The following is a 23,677-nucleotide window of genomic DNA, read 5'->3' as shown; positions in this document are numbered from 1 at the left end:
TGTCTTGTGCAACAACGATCTCTATAATCTTTGATCTCTTCCTCATACATGGTAATACCATCAAGCAATGTCCTTTTGGATAATGAGTACCATATTTCTCTTGCATATTACACAACTTATCACCAAATTTAATAAGCAACCTCAATAAGAACAATAATACGTAGAGGGTAAACAAGTAACATATCACCCATTAACGTTCAAAACTTTTAGCTGATAGACTTCCAAGTAAATGAGAGGAAAGAGATGTCCTTCTGTATCTCCTACTCAATTAATATATTGCTAATGGAAATAAGCCATCAACAAAAGGTAAGCTGACTTAAATAGCAGCAATATAACATGTTTACCGGAACACCAGCAAATGGAAATAAAGCATCTAAATCTCAAAATAAGGCAAGGTATTCTCCTACATTTCTTAATCATTTCTCAAATAAAGCTTTATTAGCTATCATTCACGGAACTTTTCATTTAACGTCAGGAAGACACAAAAGTCCCATCGTTTCAAATGTTTTTCTTTTATAGTTAACAACATTAAAGATTTCAACCAAAAAAAGAAATAAAAAAGCAAAGTTTGAACAACGGAAGTACACGAGGCTTGCACCAGTACCTCATAAAGATGAAATTGAAAATTGTAGGTGCTCCTACCATTTCAGTTGTTTATTATAAACCAATGCAAAACTTGGAGTAGAAACTATTAAATGGATAATATGTATCAAATCAATTTTAACATTAAAGATGTAGAGCTAAGAGTTCCGCTGTTCTATAAATTCGTAACTAGGGCTAAAATGTTCAAATTTCTATCGCAATTTCGAAAAAGAAAAAGAAAAGGATGAGGCGTTAAGCTAAGGTTTGGACGAGTAAGATACCTCAACTAAATCTGTATATCATAATAAAGAAGAATTCTCGAGCAATTTGAACAACAAAAAATAAGAGGAAATGGAGAAAAAAAGAATAAAACTTAAAAATGTAGAAGGAAATTAGCGCAATGATAAAAAAGAATTAAAAGTTAGGGAAAAGTTAGGGCAAGTAAGTGAAAAAAAGAACCTGCAATCGGATGTTACAGAAGCGCTCCAGGGCATCGTTGATGGAGAAAGCACGGTGTGGCTTAGAGCAGATTTCTCTTCGATGAAGTTTCTTGACACTGTTAACGAACGCATCGGCTCTCCATTGAGAGAGAGCGTGAAGGCAAAAACAACATCGCTTGGGAGAAGAAGATATCGCAGAGGCAAACGGGAAAAGAAGGGTATTTTAGCCCTTATGAGACGGGAATAAAAGAATACCTAAAGGCTGTGGGGGAATAACATTCCCATGAATATTTACTGTTGGGAAAGAAATATTACCCTCACTTGGGAAGGAATACCCAACCAAACATGGGTATTTTTAGTCAGGAAAAAAATATTCCTACTAGGAATCTTAAAATCCTCCATCCAAACGCCTCCTAAATGTGATATTAGTCATAGATGTATGATTGCTTAATATTTGTATGGTGATTACCAAATAGGCACTAAGTGTGTAAGTCACGGAATTCATCATATGTTGATGAACAACTGTTTCGGCACTAAGTGTGTAATTCACATAATTCATCATATGTTGATGAACAACCGTTTCGGCACTAAGTGTGCAATTCACGGAATTCATCATATATTGATGAACAACCGTTTCGACACTAAGTGTGCAATTCACGGAATTCATCATATATTGATGAACAACCGTTTCTGCACTAAGTGTGCAATTCACAAAATTCATCATATGTTGACGAACAACTGTTTCGGCACAAAGTATGCATTTCACGGAATTCATCATATGTTGATGAACAACAGTTTCGGCACTAAGTGTGCAATTCACGTAATTCATCATATATTGATGAACAATCGTTTCGGCACTAAGTGTGCAATTCACGGAATTCATCATATGTTGATGAACAACCGTTTCGGCACTAAGTGTGCAATTCACGGAATTCATCATGTGTTGATGAACAACCATTTCGGCACTAAGTGTGTAATTCACAGAATTCATCATAAATTGATGAACAACTGTACAGGCACTATGTGTGCAACTCACGGAATTCATCATATGTTGATGAACAACCGTATATGCACTATGTGTGCAACCCACGAAATTCATCATAGGTTGATGAACGACTGTATAGGCACTACGTGTGTATCTTAATAAAATGATCATGACTAGAAAGTTGTTAAACTACCGTGATAGCACCAGAGGTACAAAATTATAGGGTTTATAATAAATTAAAAGAGTTAATTAATATTATGAATAATTATTATTGTAGAAAATGTTCGAAAATAAAAGACTAAATGCCAGTTGTGCATTTGGCAGAAAAATGCTAATAACGCAAATTAGAAGAAAGGTTAAATACCTTTACGATAAAAGACTAATGCCTAACAATGCATTTTGGCAGAAAGGTACCACTGATACAAGTTAGATGAAGAACAATGCATAATTGGCAAGAAAGGATGTCATAAATGAAAATATATGACAATGCATAATTGACATGAAAGGATGCCACAAATGAAAATACATAGCGGTATATTAATGGTATATAAGGTGTCACTCATGATAATTATAAAAGATAAAGTACCATTTGACACTTTGGTGCAATACATGTACAATACTTTATCATTTAACGTACATAGGACAAATAAAGAATAATTGGGAAAAATATATAGAAGGATATATATGTTGGGATTACCAAGAATAATTTCGATGATTGTAGGAAAGAAAAATCTGGTTTAACGGATGCCATAACTGAAATACATTAAATGATGCATTAAGGCATGAAAGGATACCATAACTAAAACGCATGAAATGATGCATTAAGGTATGAAAGGATGCCACAACTAAGATTAACGAATAATTACTAAAGAAAAATGAAAAAAAATATGTACAAGAAATAAATGTATGTTAAACCTACTAAGGATGTTTATGATAATAGTATGAAAGAAGTTTGATTTCAATAATAGGGACTTGTCAAATCCTTATAGATGATACGAACTAGTTTGAAATAACCATGATATGCTTAAGTATACATATTTGTTTCTTTACAATATTATGTCTCAATAAGTACATATTTAACGTGTGTTATTTCACGAGTAGGTAAAGACATAGATTAACTGAGTAAAGAGTGCAGCTGTAGTAGAGGTGACCATCAATTAAGGTTGGCTGCTCAGTGACATTAGGACAAACCAGTTTATTTTGGGAAACTTATTTGGCATGTAATTTAAGTACTAAAAATGCTCTAAATTTTAATTAAGTATAACTTGGTAACATATTATAATCAATGTTTTGTTTTATATTAAAAAAATTATTTTTTAATAATTCGATAAACACAATGTTACGGGTTTTCAAATGAGGAACTATTTAAAAAAATGATGTGACATCGATATCTCTTGTATGAAAAAATGTACGGGGATGGGTGTTACAACATATGAAAAATATGAATATATATTTATATATATGTTGTATATGGTTATAAAAAATCATTTAAATTGAAATTAAATAATATCATTGTATTATAAATATTTGTAATTAAATTTAAAAAAAAACTAAACAATTCGACTCAACTTGACTAAAAAATTTCTTTAGTCAACTTCGAGTTGTAAAATAGGGCTCGTCAACTCAAATAACTTCGATAATGCAATGACTATTTTATAACCTTTGAAAATTTAGTGACTACAACAATCATTTGATCATAGTTAAGTGATCTCTGGCGTATTTTACGCTAACAATCAACAGGTTAAACTATGGATGGGCATGGACCCGAACCCGACGGGTTTCGACCCGATCGGATTGGGTTTAAAAAAAAATCGGGTTCGGATCGAGTAAGGTTAGATTTTTTAAAGGTGATATTTGAGTCGGGTTGGATTCGGATTTAGGGTGAAAAATATCCGACTCAACCTGACCCGACCCAAAAAATATAATTTTATCTTATATATTTATGAATAATTATAATAATATCTATCTATATATTATTATTTTTAATTAAATCACTATTTTTATTGAATAAAAATAATTTTATTATTATTTTAAGTCAGGTCGAATCGAATTCGAATTTTATATCAAAAGATCGGATTGAGTTCAAGTCGAGTGAAGAGTATATATTTTTTGGATCAAATTGAGTTAGGTGAAAAATATAAAATTTTCGGATCGAATTGGATGAAACCCGCACTATGCCAATCCCTAGGTGAAACAGGTAGAATAAAAGGTATAAGTTCATTTATCAACTGATAAGCATTCGACTTTGGCAAGGGAAAGAGGGCGTGAAAGAAACGTCTTATCTCCTTCTACGGCGACGCCGTTACTCATACAAACTACACGCAAAGGAAAGGAAAATGGGTGATTCCAAGGTTGAAACGATCTCCAGATTAGCTCAATGGAAGATCGACAACTTCGGCCCTTGTTCTTACAAAAAATCCGACCCTTTCAAGGTCGGTCTTTGGAATTGGTACTTTTCATCTATTACCCAGATTTTTTTTATTTGTTGGAAATTGATTTTTGTTTGATAAATTTTGACTGGCAATGAAACAGGCACTTGTCTATAGAGAAGAATCGATATTTGTATATTCGTTTGTTTCCTGAGGCGTCTCGGGTGTCCAAGGAGCAGCCTCCTTACGCTAAATTCATACTTCGGATCTCTAATGTTGGTGTTAATCGTAGACTCTATATCTCCCCAGGTATGCCCCCCTGCTTTTGTTTATTTGGCTTATGGTTTTTTTGTATGTCTATATGGATGGTCAGCGGCTTTTAAATGTGGATTCAAGTTTAGAAGAAAGGTAGAAACTGAAGATCAAGTGAAGGGTTTTGCTTGGAAATTCAATGGATAAGTTGCTGGATGAATTAATGACGGAGAAAAAGGACGAGGTTTTTTGAATTTGAAGTTTTGAACACAATATATTATCTCTGGTTCTATATTTAAAGCAAGTTGGGGATTTCGAATTCGAGTTTTATCATCTAAAACATTTGACATTGTTTTTCTTTTTTGTGTGTCTCTTGGAGTTCTTTGTCATAGATAGTGTTCTTAGAATGGAATTGATATTTGAAATGGGGTCGTGATTCTTGATTTTGAGCAGTGTTTATTTCTAGTTTAGATTGAAGAGATGGAAAAAATAAGCACTCGCCTTTTCTTGCACAGTACTTTTACCTTGTCCGTGTGAGAAAAATGGGGAAGAAGAAGCATATGATAAGTCGTAGCTGGTTACCTACTGATGCAAGAATGAAGGGAATTCTGGATCTATCTATTATTAAATTTTCAAATTGGGTCCATATTCTGGCATAAATCTTGTTGTGTCCATACTTGTCAAGAGAATTTACTTTGGAATTGGGTAATCACGATTGTTTGGGTAGTCACAAGTAATGTTTATTATGAGTGCCTTTGATCTCTTGAACTTTTCTCAATGGACTTCAAAACTGCTTTCTCAATAGGGCTTTTATGCATGTTTTGTCTGTTGAGCAGCTCTTAGAATATGCACTTGACACTAATTTGTCTACTTGGTTCCACAGTTCATGATAGACAGCTGCGAACATCTGACGATTTTTTTTGGCCTGTTGATTCTACATTCAATGGGCGCTTCGTCATTGATGTTGAGTTCCTGGACCTAAGGATCTGCCCTATAAATGTGAGCTCCTTTAGATTTTCATTAGTGTAGTTTGCTAGCAGGGTCACTAAATAAGTTCCCTTGTCATATGTCGGATAGATTTCTTGTTTTCTTAACCCTTTACATTTCAAAACCCAGGGTGGTGAATCCATTTCCATATGGCCCGTTGATGGAACATTGCAATCTCTGTCAACTCAAAGCACCCTGCGCTGCCTTGCTCGCATGCTTGATGAAGATCTTCATTCAGATGTTACAATCCAGACTTCCGATGGTACTCTAAGAGCACACAAGGCAATTTTATCTGCAAGTTCACCTGTTTTCGAGATCATATTCCATCACAACCTTAAGGAAAAGGCGTCATCCACAATCCATATAGAGGACATGTCATTGGAATCCTGCTCGGCCCTTCTCAGTTACTTGTATGGAACGATAAAGCAAGAAGACTTTTGGAAGCATCGGCTGGCATTACTGGGGGCAGCAAATAAGTATGAAATTGTAGATTTAAAAGATGCTTGCGAGGAGAGCCTGTTAGAAGACATCAACTCACAGAATGTCCTCAAGAGGCTGCAGGAGGCTTGGCTTTGCCAATTAACCAAGCTGAAGAAAGGGTGCATGACGTACTTGTTTGATTTTGCCAAGATTTATGATGTTAGAGAAGAAATCAATTACTTTTTCAGGCAGGCAGACCGAGAACTGATGCTGGATATGTTTCAAGAAGTGTTGACGGTTTGGAAACCGGTATGACTTTCCTTTTGGAGTCTTTATTTTACCTTTCGGTTGCTGGTGATCGGACAAATATGTGGGAGTCCTGATGGTATAGTTTGTTGTATATTAATAAAATCCGATGTTTTGTTTTCAAATATCCATATATATGCCTGCATGGTTAAGGTATTTTCATGCCCGGAACTGGTAGCTTGATGTGTGTGTAGGTCCGTATAGTAATTGATACAAAAACTTCATTTGTATTTAAGTAATGTAAGCTTGGGTTGTTTCAGTGTCATCTGTATGTACTTTCGTGTGCAGTTTGACAATGTATGATTTACTTCCCACTTTAGCTGTTTGTCGTTTTTATAAGGCTTATGTCGTGGAGAGTGACGCTGCTAATACCGTTGGCCAGTTGGTTAATCGCCATTTCATCTCGATGAGATCTTTCGGTTGCTGCGATGAGGTCTGTTGATTGCTGCATAACAACCTTCACATACGGGTTCATTCTGTCTGGCATATTGCCAATACCGCTGTTCATGCTCTTGCTCATTTGTCTATGTCACTCGTCGTTTGCCTATGATTGTTTTGAATGCATATTCGATATTCTACTCAGTGATGTCATTTCCAACTAATGCAATGCAACTAAAACCAAATCAGTTCATATTTTGAGCCTTGGGTGTAGAAAGCTTGTTTTGGGTAATTGAATTATAAATCAGTTAATATAATACAAGACAAAGATCTTTACAGCAGGGCAAGAAATTAAAAACATTGGCTTCTATGTTCTAAGGCCAAAATTTTCCTATCAGCTCTCCGGTTCGGGTTGCTGATAGAGAGAAACAATAATGATACACAAAAACTATAAAGGCAGTGTACAGTCTCCATTGTTATACAAAGGCATGTATGTAGAGACCAACTTGCATCTGTGTGGGATTAATACAGTTTCTGCTGAATCTTCTTGCTTCTCCTCCTGTGCCAACGCCAATCTTAAAAAATGTATCTTCCATTTTTAATAAGAAACTTATCCTTGACAATCATACTATTTAGTTGTCTATAATCCACACAAAATCTTCAAGTGCCATCCTTCTTTTTAATAAGAAGGTAGAGAGAGGCAAAGGGACTCCTGCTAGATTGAATAATAGAAGAAGAGAGTATAATAGCTATTTGTTTTTCAACCTCAGCCTTCTAATTATAAGGGAATCTGTAAGGCCTTAAATTAACAGGTGTGTCATTAGGTTCAAGTGGAATTGCATGGTCATGAGACCTCTTGGGAGGTAGACCATCAGATTCAGCAAAAATTGTGTTGTATTTATCCAGTACATGTTGGAGTTCAATAGGAATAGAAGAAGAATGCCCTGTCATTGTCAATAGGACAATATGGCCCATAAGATCAGAATTCCCTGCACTCATTTTAAGTAATGTAGCCCCTGAGATTTGGTGCAGTTCAGTTGAGAGCTGCTGTCCCTGAATACAAATCTGCTGCCCTCCATGGTCAAAACTTAAAGTCATTATTAAAGTCCATTAATATTGGACTAAATAACTTCATCCAATCCACTCCTAAAACCATATCACTTCCCCCTAATTTAAGCAATATAAAATCATGCAAAAAAGTATGTCATTGCATTTGCAACTCTACTTTATTGCACCTAGCAGTGCTGAATAGTTGTTCGCCATTAGCCACAGTGATGGCCAAAGGATAGGGGGTAGTAATCTGAATGCCAGCATCAACCCATTTAGGGGTCAAGAAACTGTGTACTGCCACTATCAATTAGAATATTCAAGGTTTGCTTGAATATTGCCCTTGTTAAGTTAATCGATCGATGGGATCGGCCAAGAGGGGGTGAATTGGTAATTAAAATTTTGGTGGAAGCTTTTGCAGAAAATTGAAAAGATTTGCACATCGATTTATAGTGATTCGACTTTCTCAATCAAAGTCTACGTCCACTACCTTAGCTATCCACACTAAGGATTTTCCAACAAATTCACTAATTTGTTCTTTCTTTTGAGGCCAAAGAGATAACCTTACAACACCCTCAAGAATTATACCTCAATTCTTGAGCACACTCTTTTTCAAAGAGAAATACACAAATTCGCAAACTTACAAGGAAAACCTCACAAGGTAGATTGTTTGCACAATTCTAAAACAAGATAAGAACACTCAAAGATAAATACAATTGAGCACAAATTGTGTTCTTGAAAGCAAAATGAATATTAAAAGGAAATTTGGCTTGAATTGCACAAACTTGATGTTTGATGCTTTCTCTCTTGTTTCTCTATGATTTCTTCTTTCTTGTTATTGATAAATGGCTTCTAGACTTGTTTAAATACTCCTTCAAATGATTCTGAACGTTGGGGATGCTTAGTGGAGTCAATAGAGCCGTTTAAGTGTGAAAACAATTAATTAAAGCAGTTGGGAGCGTCAGTGCATCGATGCATAGCCATGGTGCATCGATGTAAAATTCAAATATTTTGACCGTTGGACCCTTAGTGCATCGGTGCACTAAGTGTGCATCGATACATAAAATGCATTCGATGTTTCAAAATAGCCAGAGTGCATCGATGCATGGCTTGTGCATCGATGCATCAAATGCACTGAGTGCATCGATGCATGGTATGTGCATCGATGCATAAAATGCATTCGATGTTCATTTTAATTCATGGTGCATCGATGCATGGATTGGTGCATCGGTGCATCACTTTGAAAATTTGATTTTTGGCTTGATTTTGGTTCAAAATACTTTGTGAATATTGTTTCAAAAATAGTTTAAGTATAAAACACAATTTTACACTTTTAGTAAGGTTTGAAAATGATCTTGAAAGACTTGGATTAATAATTTGATATTCGATTAATTAAATCAAATATTCTTAGAAAATCATTTGTAAAATCTTAAAATTCATTTAAACTTAATTTGTTATATCGAAACATCAAAATGTTTTCAACAAACTCCCCCTTTTTTGATATAACAAAACATTTGTGTTATTTTAAGATTTTCTAAAATTTTGAAATCAATTTTGAAAAATTACTCCCCCATACTATAACACTTCTCTTCTCCCCATTTTTGTTAAATCAAAAAGACTTTAAAACTTTGTGAAAAAAAGTTTTGAAAATCATAGCCAATTGATTATAAGTAAATGTAGCTTAAGCTGCTAAGATCGCAATCAAAAGAGAGATTAGCCATTAGTTCCATAATCAATATTCATAATCAAATGTGAAATGGCACAATTGGTCATATATGTCTAATATGTAAATGATGCAAAAATAAACATTAAGCTCATAATGAAAATTCAACCCAAACCAAATATATATAAAGTTCAAAATCCAATCATCCAAATTATAACAAATTCAAGCATCTAACAATCCAAAACAAACAATCCAGAAACATCAAAACAATCCAAGTTTGAAATAACAAAGAAAGCATGGAGAAAATGTCTAATCCATCGGAGGGTCGGGAGGAGGAGGATAATGAGCTTGGACTTCAAGAGTGAGCGCGTCCATAATGCATCTCCCGCTGAAACTCAGTAATCTGAGACTCCATGGAAGTAAACCTCATATCAAACGACTCCAAGAAAGATCGAAAATATGTTGGCATTTGATCTTCTTATCGTGCTGGTTCCGGTGCAGGCTCATCGTCTGGTACGTGATCGTCGATATCTTGCATAAGCTGTTGAAACTCAGGATTATCGTCAGCAGCCGGTGCCGGAGGAGGAGCACAGGAAGAGCTAGGAGCAGCTCGTGAAGAACTAGCTCACGGAGTTTGCTTACCGGGTCGATAGACCCAAAGACTGATTTCCTCGTCTTGTTTCCAATCCGCTTTCTTCAAGGAAGTAAGATTGATTTGATTTTGGAGAGGGATAGGATTGTCGAGAGAGATATTTAGACCAAGTTTGATAAAGAGGTTACTAAGAAGACATCCATAAATCAATGTTTCAACATGTTTTGAAGGAACAATGTTTATGATGTCCACTAGTTGACTGAATATAATGTGAGGGTTATTTTGATCTTATTTTGAATACAATACATCCACCATAAATCCCTAACACGAAGTGTGGAGTACCTACCTCCGGATGGTCTAAACCACCAAGAGATCATCAAATGGAGAAAACGATCGTGATGAGATCGTAGAGTACTAACACTGGAGTTTGGAACATATGTATATTCCATATTTTCACTCTCATTATATATCCCACTATCATCTAACCCGAATCAGAAAGCTATAGTCTCAGGGTCAATATTAATATATTGGCCTAAAAGATAGGATCTAATGGCTATAGTTCCACATTGAGTTTCGTTTTGAATACACACCGCGTTGTAATAGAAAATGCGGACCAATTGTTGCTAGACGATAGGTTTGAGATGAAACAATTTATCAAACTTACAAGTTTTAAGAATCGGAAGGTATTCAAAGTCCATATCTATCATGGCTTGAAGAGAAGGAATACACTATTCACAGATTCTATAAGTTTGGAAAGAATTTCTATACCTAGAGTACAATTCATCTCTACGATGCTCAGGCATGTTAAAACAAGATCCTAATAGGCTATTAGGAGGATGAGGAACGGGATTAGGAGGTTGGTTTGAACGAGAACGACTCGAAGAAGTTCTAGGGCATTTGGGATTAGACATGGTTTAGGAATCGAAATAAGAAATATAACCTGCAAATTTAAACACATGTATGCAATTTAATCAATCCCAAAACTCAATTGAGTCCGCAATAATTCAAGGTTCTCTAGACTGAATCCTAATGGACAAGGTTTTGAAAAACTATTTGAAAATTATTTTCGTAAAACCAAAATATTTATAGTTTTCATGAAAACAACATAATAAATCAAAAACATCAAATTTAAAAATTAAATTCAAATTTTGATTTTTTTTATTTCAAAAATTTAAAAATTTCTTTGAAAATTTGTGAGTTTTTGATGAAATTGGTTGTAAATTCTAGTTTGTAATCATTAAACAATCAATGCCTGATAAAATGTTCATCCTAGAACTAATTAAAACTAGTCCTAAGATTACAATATGATAAAATAGAGGTTTTTATAAAAATACATTGAAAATTTTGGATTTGAGAGGAATGAGATGTTGTGTTGCACGTTTTAATGATAGTAGCAGGATAAAAAGTTGAAAATCTCGAAGATTCCGATAAATTTTTGTTGATTTGAGATAAATAGAGAGTTAAGAGAGAGAAGGGGACAAGCGGTTGTATGAAGAGAGAGAAGGGTTTTGAGATAATGAAGGAAAATCAAGGTTTTTAACCAAAAACCCGACGGATGCATCGATGCATGGCCTTGTGCATCGATACACATTCAAGGCGTACATCGGTGCACCTTCATGGTGTATCGATGCACATTCAAGGATGCATCGATGCACTGTTAGGTGTATCGATGCATGAAGCAAAAAATTTGTTTTAAACACTCAAAATGCTAAATTAATTAGCTCTAGTGGTATTGGCAACTCATATATTGAAAATTAATCATGTTCAATCAGTCAAATTAATCCTTAAACTACTTTTGAACATAAAATTAATTTTCATCAAGCAACATAAACTCCCCCTAACTATTAGCAAAGAATGCAATAAAAAATTATCATTATAAGCATTTTTCATTTATTCTTAAAAGTGCTAAAATTATTTTAAACACTAAGTGAAGATAGGTCAGTTAAACCTAATTCTCTCCTAAGTGTCCAAAATCTTTCGTTGTCTAAAGGTTTTGTAAAGATATCCGCTAATTGGTGCAAAGTATCAACAAATTCTAGAACTACATCTTCCTTAGCGACATGGTCTCTAATGAAGTGATGTCTAATTTCAATATGCTTAGTTCTAGAGTGTTGGATGAGATTTTTAGTGAGACAAATAGCACTAGTATTGTCACACTTGATACGAATTGTACTTACTTCAATTCCATAGTCAAAAAGTTATTGTTTCATCCATAAAACTTGTGCACAACAACTACCAGCTGAAATGTATTATGCTTCAGTGGTAGATAATGCTACACAATTTTGTTTCTTTGGAAACCAAGAAATCAACATATTTCCAAGGAATTGGAAAGTACCGGAGGTGTTTTTCCTATCTAATTTGCATCATCCATAATCCGCATCAGAAAAGACATGCAAGTTAAAGGTAGAGTCTCTAGGATACCAAAGTCCTAAACTAGGAGTGTCCTTAAGGTATCTAAAGATTCTCTTAACAGCTAGTAAATGTGATTCCTTAGGGCATGATTGAAATCTAGCACATAAGCAAACACTAAACATAATGTCCGGTCTACTTGCAGTTAGATAAAGCAAAGAACAAATAATTGACCTATATAATTTAACATCCACACATTTACCTCCTTCATCTATGTCAAGCTTTGTTGATGAGCTCATTGGAGTGTCATGAGGTTTCCCATTTTCCAGTCCAAACTTCTTGAGCATATCTTTGATGTACTTAGATTGATTGATGAAGATGCCATCTTTTCTTTGCTTGATTTGGAGTCCCAAGAAAAATGAGAGCTCCCCCATCATGCTCATCTTGAATTCACTTTGCATTAGCTTAGAAAATTCTTGGCAAAGAACATCATTAGTAGAACCAAATATTATATCATCAACATAAATTTGAACTACTAATAAATCTTTACCTTTATGTTTTAAAAACAATGTAGTGTCAACCTTCCCTTTTTAAAAACCTTTTTCAATTAAAAAGTTTGACAATCTTTCATACCAAGCTATAGGAGCTTTTTTTAAACCATAAAGCATTTTTGTCAATTTAAGAACATGATTTGGAAATTTTAAATCTTCAAAACCAGGAGGTTGTTCCACATACACTTCTTCCTTTATAAAACCATTTAAAAATGCACTTTTAACATCCATTTGATATAATTTAAATTCATGAAAACATGCAAATGCTAATAACATTCTAATTGCTTCCATCCTAGCTACGAGATCATAATCTATGCCCTCTTCTTGAGTATAGCCTTGAGCAACAAGTCTAGCCTTGTTTCTCACTATATTACCACTTTCATCAAGCTTATTCCTAAACACCCATCTAGTACCTATAGTAGATTTATTACTAGGCCTTTCAACTAATGTACATACTTTACTTCTCTCAAATTGATTTAACTCTTCTTGCATTGCCATAATCCAATGTTCATCTTTTAATACTTCTTTAATATTCTTTGGCTCTATGCATGAGATAAATGCAACATAATTATAAATATTTCTAAGAGAAGATCGAGTTGTTACCCCTTTGGATGGATCACCTATAATCTCACCATCCTTGACATAGTTGTACTCTCTTGGGTAAGATACTTCCCTTTCTTCAATGGTTGGATTCTAGAGAGGATCTTGAGTTTCCTCATCTTTCGTTTCTTCCTTTGATGATGGTTCTCCAACGTCATGTTCAACTTCATTTATATTTATAATACCTACATCATCATTCAAACAAGAATCCTTCCCTGGAAGGGGATTATCATCGAAAACAACATGTATAGACTCTTCTACAACTAAAGTTCTTTTATTAAATACTTGATAAGCTTTAGAATTTAAGGAATAATCCAGAAAAATTCCTTCATCACTTTTAGCATCAAATTTGTCAAGATTGTCTTTACCATTGTTTAAAACAAAACATTTACATCCAAAAGGATGAACATAGCTAATGTTAGGTTTTTTATTTTTGAAAATTTCATATGGAGTTTTCTTTAAGATTGGCCTAATCATTACTCGATTTACAACATAACAAGCGGTATTTGTGGCTTCCGCCCAAAAATATTTTGGCAAATTGTTTTCACAAACCATGGTTCTAGCCATTTCTTCTAAAGTTCGATTTTTCCTCTCAACAACTCCATTTTGTTGAGGGGTTCTAGGTGCTGAAAAATTATGGCTAATACCATTGGAATTACAAAAATCAGTAAATCCAAGATTTTCAAATTCAGTTCCATGATCACTCCTAACACTAGTTATAGAGTAACCTTTTTCATTTTGGATTACTTTTAAAAACGTGGTGAATTTTTCTAATGCTTCATCTTTAGTAATTAAGAATAGAACCCAAGTATATCTAGAATAGTCATCTACCAAGACAAATGCATATTGTTTTCCACCCAAGCTAGTAGTCCTAGTTGGCCCAAAAAGATCTATATGGATCAATTGTAATACTCTACTAGTTGATACATCATTAATGGATTTAAAAGAAATTCACTTTTGTTTTCCTTTAGCACAAGCATCACATATTTTATCATTATCAAATTTAAGCTTAGGCAACCCTCGAACTAAATTTCCTTGAATTAGCCGTTGCAAAACACTCATACTAGCATGTCCTAGTCTCCTATGCCATAACCAACTATCATGCTCATCCTTAGCAACTAGGCATAAATTAGTCATATCAATAGAGTCTAAATGCACCATGTATATGTTTCCTATTCTATGACCAACAAGCATAATTTGATTAGATGCAATGTCAATAACTTTACAACCATTAGTTACAAACATGACATTAAATCCTTTATCACATAATTGACTAATACTCAAGAGATTATGCTTTAATCCATTCACATATAAAACATTCTTAATTTGTATTGAAGAGGTATTACCTATTGTACCTATACCTTCAATGTGACCTTTTGAATTATCACCAAAAGTCACTTCTCCTCCATTTTTGGCGTTAAGCTCTATGAACCGGCTTTTGTCCCCGGTCATGTGTCTTGAGCATCCACTATCAAGGTACCATGAGTTTGAATTTGATTCCCGTGCCTTGTAGCAATGCTCCTTTTCCTACAAACATAGATTAATTTCTAATTTTTTGTACCCAAATTCTTTTGGGTCCATATTATTAGTTTCCAAAATCCTAGTCCCCTTAGGTATCCATTTGTGTAGGATATATTTATCTTTAGTAGTAATGAGTCCTTTAGGAACCCATATACTTCTAACGATTTTTCCATTAGAGGTTCTTCGGGGACCTCTATGATTGTAGTTTTTAAAACTTTTTCTAACAAAGTTGGATTTTGATTTTTCTCCTTTTTTCAAAACGTTTTGTTCCAACTTTATCAAAAGAAGCTTTAAGATCATCAATTTTCTTTTGATGATCATCATTGACCTTTGAAAGTAAATTTTGCAAATCCAAATTTTTCTTTTCAAACTCTTCTAGTTTGATTTGCAAATCTTTAATTTTACTTTCAAAATCATTGTTGGTCTTGGATATGAGCTTATTTTCATTTTTCAATTTTAAGACATCATTTTTATATTGTAAAAACAATTTCTCATAATCCGAAGCCAACCCATTATATTCCTCTAATAACTCAACATAAGATAAATCATCTAATTCAGATGAGTTAGAGGTTACCTTAGAATCTTCCCCGAATGCCATTAAGCACAAGTTTGCTACTTCTTGTTCCTCTTCATCAGAACCTTCTTCATCACTCCATGTAGCCACGTGAGCCTTGTGCTTACTCTTTGATTGACCCTTCTTCTTCAATTGTGGGCAATCATATTTGACATACCTTGGCTTTTTGCATTCATAGCAAATGATAGGGTCCTTCTCTTTTGGTTCATTTTTGAGGCCTTCATTTCATTTGAGTTTTCTTCCTCGGTAAGGTCTCATCATTTTTCTGAACCGTTTGGCAAACGATGCCATTTCCTCATCATCGTCATCGTCATCTTCATCTGAATCACTCTCATCTTTTGTGGATTTGAGAGTAACTCCAATGTTTTTCTTCTTCTCCTTCTCCTTTGGTGTCTCATCAATCTTATCGAGATCCACCTCATCTTCAAGCATCATTTCATGAGTGAGGAGGGAACCAATTAGCTCTTCAAGAGTTAAGGATTTTAGGTTCTTAGCCTCGATGATTGTCGTCTTCTTGGATTGCCATGATTTTGGAAGTGAGTAAACTAACTTCCTCACAAGCTTTTCGTTTGGAATGATCTCTCCATATGATTTGAGACCATTGACAATTGTTGAGAATCTATCTGTCATAGCTTTGATATCTTCATTTGGTTTCATCCTGAAATTTTCATAGCTATGTGTTAGAAGACTAATTTTATATTCTTTTACCTCGTCGGTGCCTTCATGAGTGACTTGTAGTTTATCCCATATTTCTTTGGCGGTTGTACAAGATGAAACTCTTTCGTATTCATCTGGTCCAAGAGCACAAAATATGATATGGATGGCTTTGGAGTTGAGCTGGAACATTCTTGTCTCTCCTTCACTCCACAATCTTGGATGAGTGAGAGGCTTGATATATCCGTCTTCTACAATATTCCATGCTCTCATGTCACTTGCTTGAATGAAATACATCATCCTATTCTTTCAATAGGCATAGTTAGCACCATTGAAGAAAAGAGGCTTGTTGACGGGCATCGAATCGAGACCGGAGTCGACGTTTGAAGTGGAGGCCATTGATGACTTGATTATCGATGTAACTCTTCCCGAATCGACTCAAGAGGCGATTAAAACTTCAAATAAGTGAGGCTCTGATACCAATTGTTGAGTTAATTGATCGATGAAATCGGCCAAGAGAGGTGAATTGGTAATTAAAATTTTGGTGGAAGCTTTTACAGAAAATTGAAAAGATTTGCACAACGATTTATAGTGGTTCGACTTTCTCAATCAAAGTCTACGTTCACTACCTTAGCTATCCACACTAAGGATTTTCCAACAAATTCACTAATTTGTTCTTTCTTTTGAGGCCAAAGAGATAACCTTACAACACCCTCAAGAATTATACCCCAATTCTTGATTACACTCTTTTTCAAAGAGAAATACACAAATTCGCAAACTTACAAGGAAAACCTCACAAGGTAGATTGTTTGCACAATTCTAAAACAAGATAAGAACACTCAAAGATAAATACAATTGAGCACAAAATGTGTTCTTGAAAGCAAAATGAATATTGAAAGGAAATTTGGCTTGAATTACACAAATTTGATGTTTGATGCTTTCTCTTTTGTTTCTATATGATTTCTTCTTTCTTGTTATTGATAAATGGCTTCTAGACTTGTTTAAATACTCTTTCAAATGATTCTGAACGTTGGGGATGCTTAGTGGATTCAATAGAGCCGTTTAAGTGTGAAAACAATTAATTAAAGCAGTTGGGAGCGTCAGTGCATCGATGCATACCCATGGTGCATCGGTGCATTGGTGTAAAATTCAAATATTTTGACCGTTGGACCCTTAGTGCATCGGTGCACTAAGAGTGCATCGATGTATAAAATGCATTCGATGTTTCAAAATAGTCAGAGTGCATCGATGCATCAAATGCACTGAGGGCATCGATGCATGGTATGTGCATCGATGCATAAAATGCATTCGATGTTCATTTTAATTCATGGTGCATCGATGCATGGATTGGAGCATCGGTGCATCACTTTGAAAATTTGATTTTTGGCTTGATTTTGGTTCAAAATACTTTGTGAATTTTGTTTCAAAAATAGTTTAAGTATAAAACACAATTTTGCACTTTTAGTAAGGTTTGAAAATGATCTTGAAAGACTTGGAGTAATAATTTGATATTCGATTATTTAAATCAAATATTCTTAGAAAATCATTTGGAAAATCTTAAAATTCATTTAAACTTAATTTGTTATATCGAAACATCAAAATGTTTTCAATAATCCTGTATTCTCAATTTAGTATGACCAATAGAACCAATTATAGCATTCATAGAGATTTCTAGTTTTTCTTTTTCTGTTTGTGGAGACTGATTTGAATCTGTAGGAGAAAATTCCACTGTAGGAGTATCAATTTCCTCAGTAATCATGTTCAGTTGTTTGTTTTTACATTGTTGTCCTGGAAGGTATTTTTCCCCACATTTAAAGCAGAGATTATTCTGCCTTCTGTAGTTAATAAGACTCAGCTTAGGATTTGATATTGTTATAGGTTTTGTATTTGCTGGCAGTGAAGATGATTTAGAAACAATAATAGGTTTTGAGTAGGGTGAGGTTTTAAAAGAAGGCCTCAACCTTCTGTTTTCAAACTCAACAGACATTTCATAGAGCTTAGCTTGTTTACATGCTTCAGACAAATTTTTTGGATCTAAAGCCTTGACCCTATGCTTAATATCATCTATGAGTTCACTAATAAAAAGTGCACAAAAAAATCCTCAGTTAAAGTAGGATTCTACAAGAGCATATGAGGTTGTAACTCCTCAAATCTTTCTTGATAATCCTTCACAGTCCCCTTTTGAGTCAACTTAGTGAACTCTTCTACAATATCAAAGAAAGATCTGTCACTGAATCTGTGACATAGATCAACTTCAAATTCATGTCATATTACATGGTGCTTTTGCATTTTATAACTATCAAACCATATTTCAGCCTTACCAGTTAAATACATAGTAACTACTTTTACTCTTTGCTCAACAGACCACAAATAGAGAAATATTTCAAACATTTCTAAATCCATCCTCTAGGATTAATTCCTTCAAAAAATGACAGTTCTATTTTAGTCCTGTGCCATATAATCCCTGAAGTACTAAATGAACCCCTTAAACCATTTTTCTCATCTTTCATACCCAACATAATAGATTTAGATTTATTATTTTCACCCATTTGAGTCTCCTGCCTAGAATCATTCTTAAAAGTTAAACAAGCATCAGGTTTAGTCTTTATTATCCCAGGCTCATCTGTTTTATACGTGAATCTAGAATTGTCATTCACCACAGTCACCAACACAGGACTTTTTTCACCATTTTTAGAAGGATTAGAAGTTTGTACCTGTTTCCCAGCAGGTTGTTCATTTTCACCCATTCTGTCAGTTAGAATCTTTAACAGCTTTTCAACATAGCCTTGATTAGTATCCATCCTTGACTCTAATGCAGTAATTCTGTTTTCTTGCATTTCCCACCATTTAGGTGGATTAGTCTCGTCTTGTCCTTGCTTTACTAACGCTGTTAACTCTTCCATTTATTTTTGCAGGCCTGAAAGATCAGCTTCAACTATGTACTGATTTTTTTTTGTCATGCCTAATATTTTGCCAGAACCGAAGCTCTGATACCAAATTATTACGGATTTAGTAAATGAAGAAGTAAAATCGAAGAAGAAAGAGGTTTTAGAAGAAAGAAGAAGAGGTTACAGAAAGAAATTCTTCATCATTCATTTCATAAGCAAAAGATGACTATAAGCAGGTATTTTATTTAGTTACAATGTAGTACGTAAGTCAAACAAAATACCAGCTGGCGTTTAAAATAACTAAATACTAACAGAATGGTTATTTGCTTCAATCCCTAACCCTCGCGCATCCATTCCCAATTCTTCCCCTCTCTCGTTCATTCCCAAATCCTTCTCTCCTCGACGTTCTTCTTCTTCTCCGACCATAACATGTACCGTCTCCATTGTTATATAAAGGCATGTATGTAGAGACCAACTTGCATCTGTGTGGGATTAATACAGTTTCTGCTGAATCTTCTTCCTTCTCCTCCTGTGCCAACGCCAATCTTAAAAAATGTATCTTCCATTTTTGTAGATAGCTTACTGATCATGCTCGACAGTGTCTAGAGTTAGTCCAGAGAACGCGTGAAGGGATGATGAGGGTTGCTAGAGTTGGAATTTACATCGGTTTGCTGAAGGGTAATTGTTTAGCTCCCTGTTCAACAGCTTTTCTCCATAATCTGTACCTCACTCCTAGCTTATCATAACTGACTGGCAAATTCCAGATGTTTGCCCCGTTAATCATGCGTTCTTGCTGGCCGATTACAAGTCGCAGGTCCTCATTCAAGACCTGTATCGATCATTAATATAAAGCAGGACGAAATATTAGTGATAAGCACGTTCGACAGATATCTGATATTCAAAAACCTGTGAATGATAATACAGAGGAAAGTTGATATTAAAGATTTTTTTACCTGTTCTACAAAATGCCTCCATAAATAATGCATAAAAGGAATGTGCTCCAACATGGGAGCAAAATCGAGTGACATTCTATATAACAGTCTCTTGATGAAGGTATGCAAACATGAAGCTGGTGAAGGTGTGTTGATCATTCCTTGGTACTTTGTCCTTCCAGTTTCCCTGGCTTTTATATCCCGATGGTCAATAGCACCATACAAGGTGGCCGAAATTCCATATCGATGGGGTAAGGGTCCCAGTATCCTTGGAGACCTGATGCAGTCGTCAAGAACTTCACCAAACTGCAATGTCCAGATTACACAGATCGATCATATATTCAAAATCATATGGACTATTAAATATTAGCATCTTGTCCATCTGTACTACTACCGAGAGATTTAGAGGAATCACCGATCAAAACCATTCAGAATTACAGGACATCTAATCCTTATTAAAGTTCTCTTTTCCTAAGCATTGCAATGAAATTCTAAATTTTCCATCAAGCAAGATGTTCGGAAGTCCAGGCTTCTATTAATTTATCCATTTAGTTGCGTGCATAAATTAATATGGAGACTATTCCGCTTCAAAACTAAAATACAACAGATGAATCATTTGCCAATTTGATTCAAGAAACAAACCTTGGAACAGTCCATCCCATGGCAAACGTGGAAGTGTGAGTAAACGGTGCATGAGCAAGATCCAAAAGGTTATCCAAAAGTAGCCTGTGTTCAACCGGAAGCTCCATGACAATCTGGCATTTATCAACATATGATGTGAGATAATGTGGACGCTTACTTATGATTCTTGCAATTACAATCGTGTGTAAAAACATTTAAAGCATACCTCAGCATGAATTTTGAATCCAGAAGGAGGCAGTACGGAAGGAAGTGTTGCCGTAGGAGGGTCACTGCCGGGCGAAATCCAGATTGTTCCCTCTTGCTCAAGACATGGCAATGATCTTATCTTCACATTAAGTAATCGCGTAGACGGCATTTTTTCGCATTTCCCATCTGCTGTGTATTCCCATCCTGATACATAACAAATGTTTAAAGAACTAATATACAATTATTCGTTGAACATGATGAAGGACCAAATGTCATTCTAAGAATATAAATGGTGCTCATTCATTGATATCTGTCTCGCTTTTAAAACGTAAAATACCTAAACTCATACTAATCATGATAGGGACATTGAATACAACCCTCATTAACTGAACCAAGGTGAAGAGGACATGCTCTATGTGCACAGGTGTTCTGGAAGCATCCCGGATTCCTATCTTTTCCACGAAAAAGAACCCATGGCTCTTCAAAGCACTCGATCGGAATCTGGAACGAGAAGTAATAAATACATCAATAAAAGGACACATGTTAACTAGCTGGACAATAAAACAACACCCCATCAAAGAACACATTCTCGTAGAACTGACAGCTATCCGAATTGCGATAGTAAGCCAAAGATCTATGAAGAAATAATGCCAATCATCCTATTGTAGAATGAGAATACCAATATTTTGTGGAGTTGGGTGATAAGCAATATTATAGTTCGGAATATAGCTTACCATAGTGTCATCCTTCAGATCAGTGGAGAAAGCAATAGGATACCAAAAATTCTTCAAGCGAGGATGATATGGTTGAACCGGACCTGACACATCCAAGCTTTTCTGGGGCATCTTCTTCACAGTATCTGTAGATTGTGTTGATGTACTAGAAGAGGATGCTACATTGGACGCTGATGCTGTTCTATCTCCTAACAGCTTCGTTAACTAATTCCTCCATGTAAGCTAATTTATCCAAAGCAGTAGCAACCCTTGCTTCGGATATATGTACCTGTTTTTTCTCCCAGATCAGAATCAAATTGGCTAATACCAAAATAGAAAACTCTATTGATTATTTCTTTGTCAGTTATACTAGATAACCATTGTATTTATTCAAGCCAAACTCCGATTATTTTGTTGGGAAAAGAGAAGAGGAGCATTGTCATTGAACCAATTTAAATATCTTGCCGGTGCATACGAGTCGTAGTGAAATTATATGAATCGCAGATTCATTAACTGCTGATTTCATCTACCTGTTTGTGAGCTTGTGCTAGTTCTCCTTGCAATTCCGCAAGCTCTTTTTTCATGGTGCCGATAGGCTTGTATTCACGAGCCAGAGGATTAAAAACTTCCACTACCTAAACCATAACAAAACAAACAAAAACTCATTTAATCTAAGAAATTATTTTGTAAACAATAACACTTGATATTGAAGAAAAATATCATATTGAGATCGAAAACCTTCTCATGAAGAAGCATGATTGTGAGCAGATCTTGTCGAGCCCGCCAATCACAGTACTGAATATCGTATCTGGCTACTTCCAGTGCCTGATATACATCTAAGAACTTCCCTTTACATTGGGGAACTTTAGACCTTGGATCCTCAACATCAAAGAGAGTGCCCCACTGACTCTTCTTAACTCCCAAGCTAGTTTCCTCGCCAAACACAGGATAAACCCTAAACCCCTTTTTAATGCCCTGAAACTGCATCAACCTCGAAATATTAGCCATAGATAAACTGATTTAGGACTTTCTGCTAATTAACAAAGAACAAAGTTTACAAATGTTGAAACAGCTAAAGGCTTAACAAATCAATAAGCTCATTTGAGTTGAGAAGCTAAGGAATTTACTGAATAAATTTACTGGAAATCTTATACATTTACTTTCCCTAAGTTCATCGCCCACTAGAGCATGAAAGTGCCTAAAATAAAACTACAAGGATCATACAACTTTAGTAAAATTTGGGATTAACCCAGATAAGTTAAGCTTAAAAACAGATTATAAAACCAAAATTTCAAGGCTTGCAATAGGGGAAAAACTCAAAATAACAAAACAAATGAGATTATATTGAAAATTCAACAACTACCCAGATAAACTAATCCCATAAAAACGCAGAAAAAAGTACCTTTTTAGAAGAAGTAATATTGCATGACCTTCGTATAGAGATTGGAAAAGACAAAGAAGCAGCAGTAGCTATGGCGGTCATAGCGTTTCAAAAGGGAAGAAAATGTTTCAGTAAGCCGTTTGGCGGAAGAGGGAAGAACGAGAGTTTTGAGAGGAGTCTCTAAACCAGGAAACAAAATGGGATTTTGTTGGATAAGAGGTCGATGATGCGCATGATCTTGGCAGCCCTTCCAAGGTATGCCACGTGGGTATCAGTGTGTTACACGTGGCATATCGGGTTTCCACAACAACTATTTTTATTTCGGGTAGTTTTACTGTACGGCGGTTAAAAACGGCTAAAAAATAATGTGATTGGTTAAACAAGTGACCAGTTAAACAAGTGACCGGTTAAAATTTTGACTGGTAATGTTATATCATTTAACCGGAAATATTATCAAGTGTAATAACATATTAGGTAGCGCTTATATAATAAAATAAACATTTAACCGGAAATATTATCAAGTACAATAATATATTAGGTAGCTATTATATAATGTAATAGGTAACGTTTATATTAACCTATTTTTGAAGTAAACCGATATATTTATACCGGTAACATTACAAATTTACCTATTACATTATTATTATCGGTTACTATTGATATCT

The 23,677-nt window shown here is 34.9% G+C and overlaps 1 protein-coding gene and 1 pseudogene across 1 annotated transcript; one reads left to right on the top strand and one right to left on the bottom strand.

Moving 5' to 3' along the window:
- Positions 1-4,231: 4,231 nt before the first annotated feature.
- LOC120152689 (BTB/POZ domain-containing protein At1g21780-like) lies at positions 4,232-6,606 on the top strand. Its single transcript, XM_039164862.1, has 4 exons — positions 4,232-4,456; positions 4,540-4,685; positions 5,512-5,627; positions 5,745-6,606. The coding sequence occupies exons 1-4, from the start codon at positions 4,344-4,346 to the stop codon at positions 6,348-6,350; spliced, it is 981 nt and encodes a 326-aa protein (XP_039020793.1). The 5' UTR covers positions 4,232-4,343; the 3' UTR covers positions 6,351-6,606.
- A 13,141-nt stretch (positions 6,607-19,747) lies between these two features.
- Positions 19,748-23,215, bottom strand: LOC120152708 (annotated as a pseudogene).
- Positions 23,216-23,677: the final 462 nt, after the last annotated feature.

This window comes from Hibiscus syriacus, unplaced genomic scaffold, assembly GCF_006381635.1.
Source record: "Hibiscus syriacus cultivar Baekdansim isolate YM2019G1 unplaced genomic scaffold, ASM638163v2 tig00111095_pilon, whole genome shotgun sequence".
NCBI lineage: Eukaryota > Viridiplantae > Streptophyta > Magnoliopsida > Malvales > Malvaceae > Hibiscus > Hibiscus syriacus.
The sequence above is the reverse complement of the archived record's forward strand: the minus strand, read 5'-3'. Positions and strand labels throughout refer to the sequence as shown.

Excerpts from the sequence above, each read along its gene's own strand:
- LOC120152689 (XM_039164862.1), top strand. The coding sequence starts at position 4,344 with ATGGGTGATTCCAAGGTTGAAACGATCTCCAGATTAGCTCAATGGAAG. Across the intron at positions 4,457-4,539 it reads AAGGTCGGTCTTTGGAATTG|GCACTTGTCTATAGAGAAGA; the intron begins GTACTTTTCATC and ends GCAATGAAACAG. Across the intron at positions 4,686-5,511 it reads TAGACTCTATATCTCCCCAG|TTCATGATAGACAGCTGCGA; the intron begins GTATGCCCCCCT and ends TTGGTTCCACAG.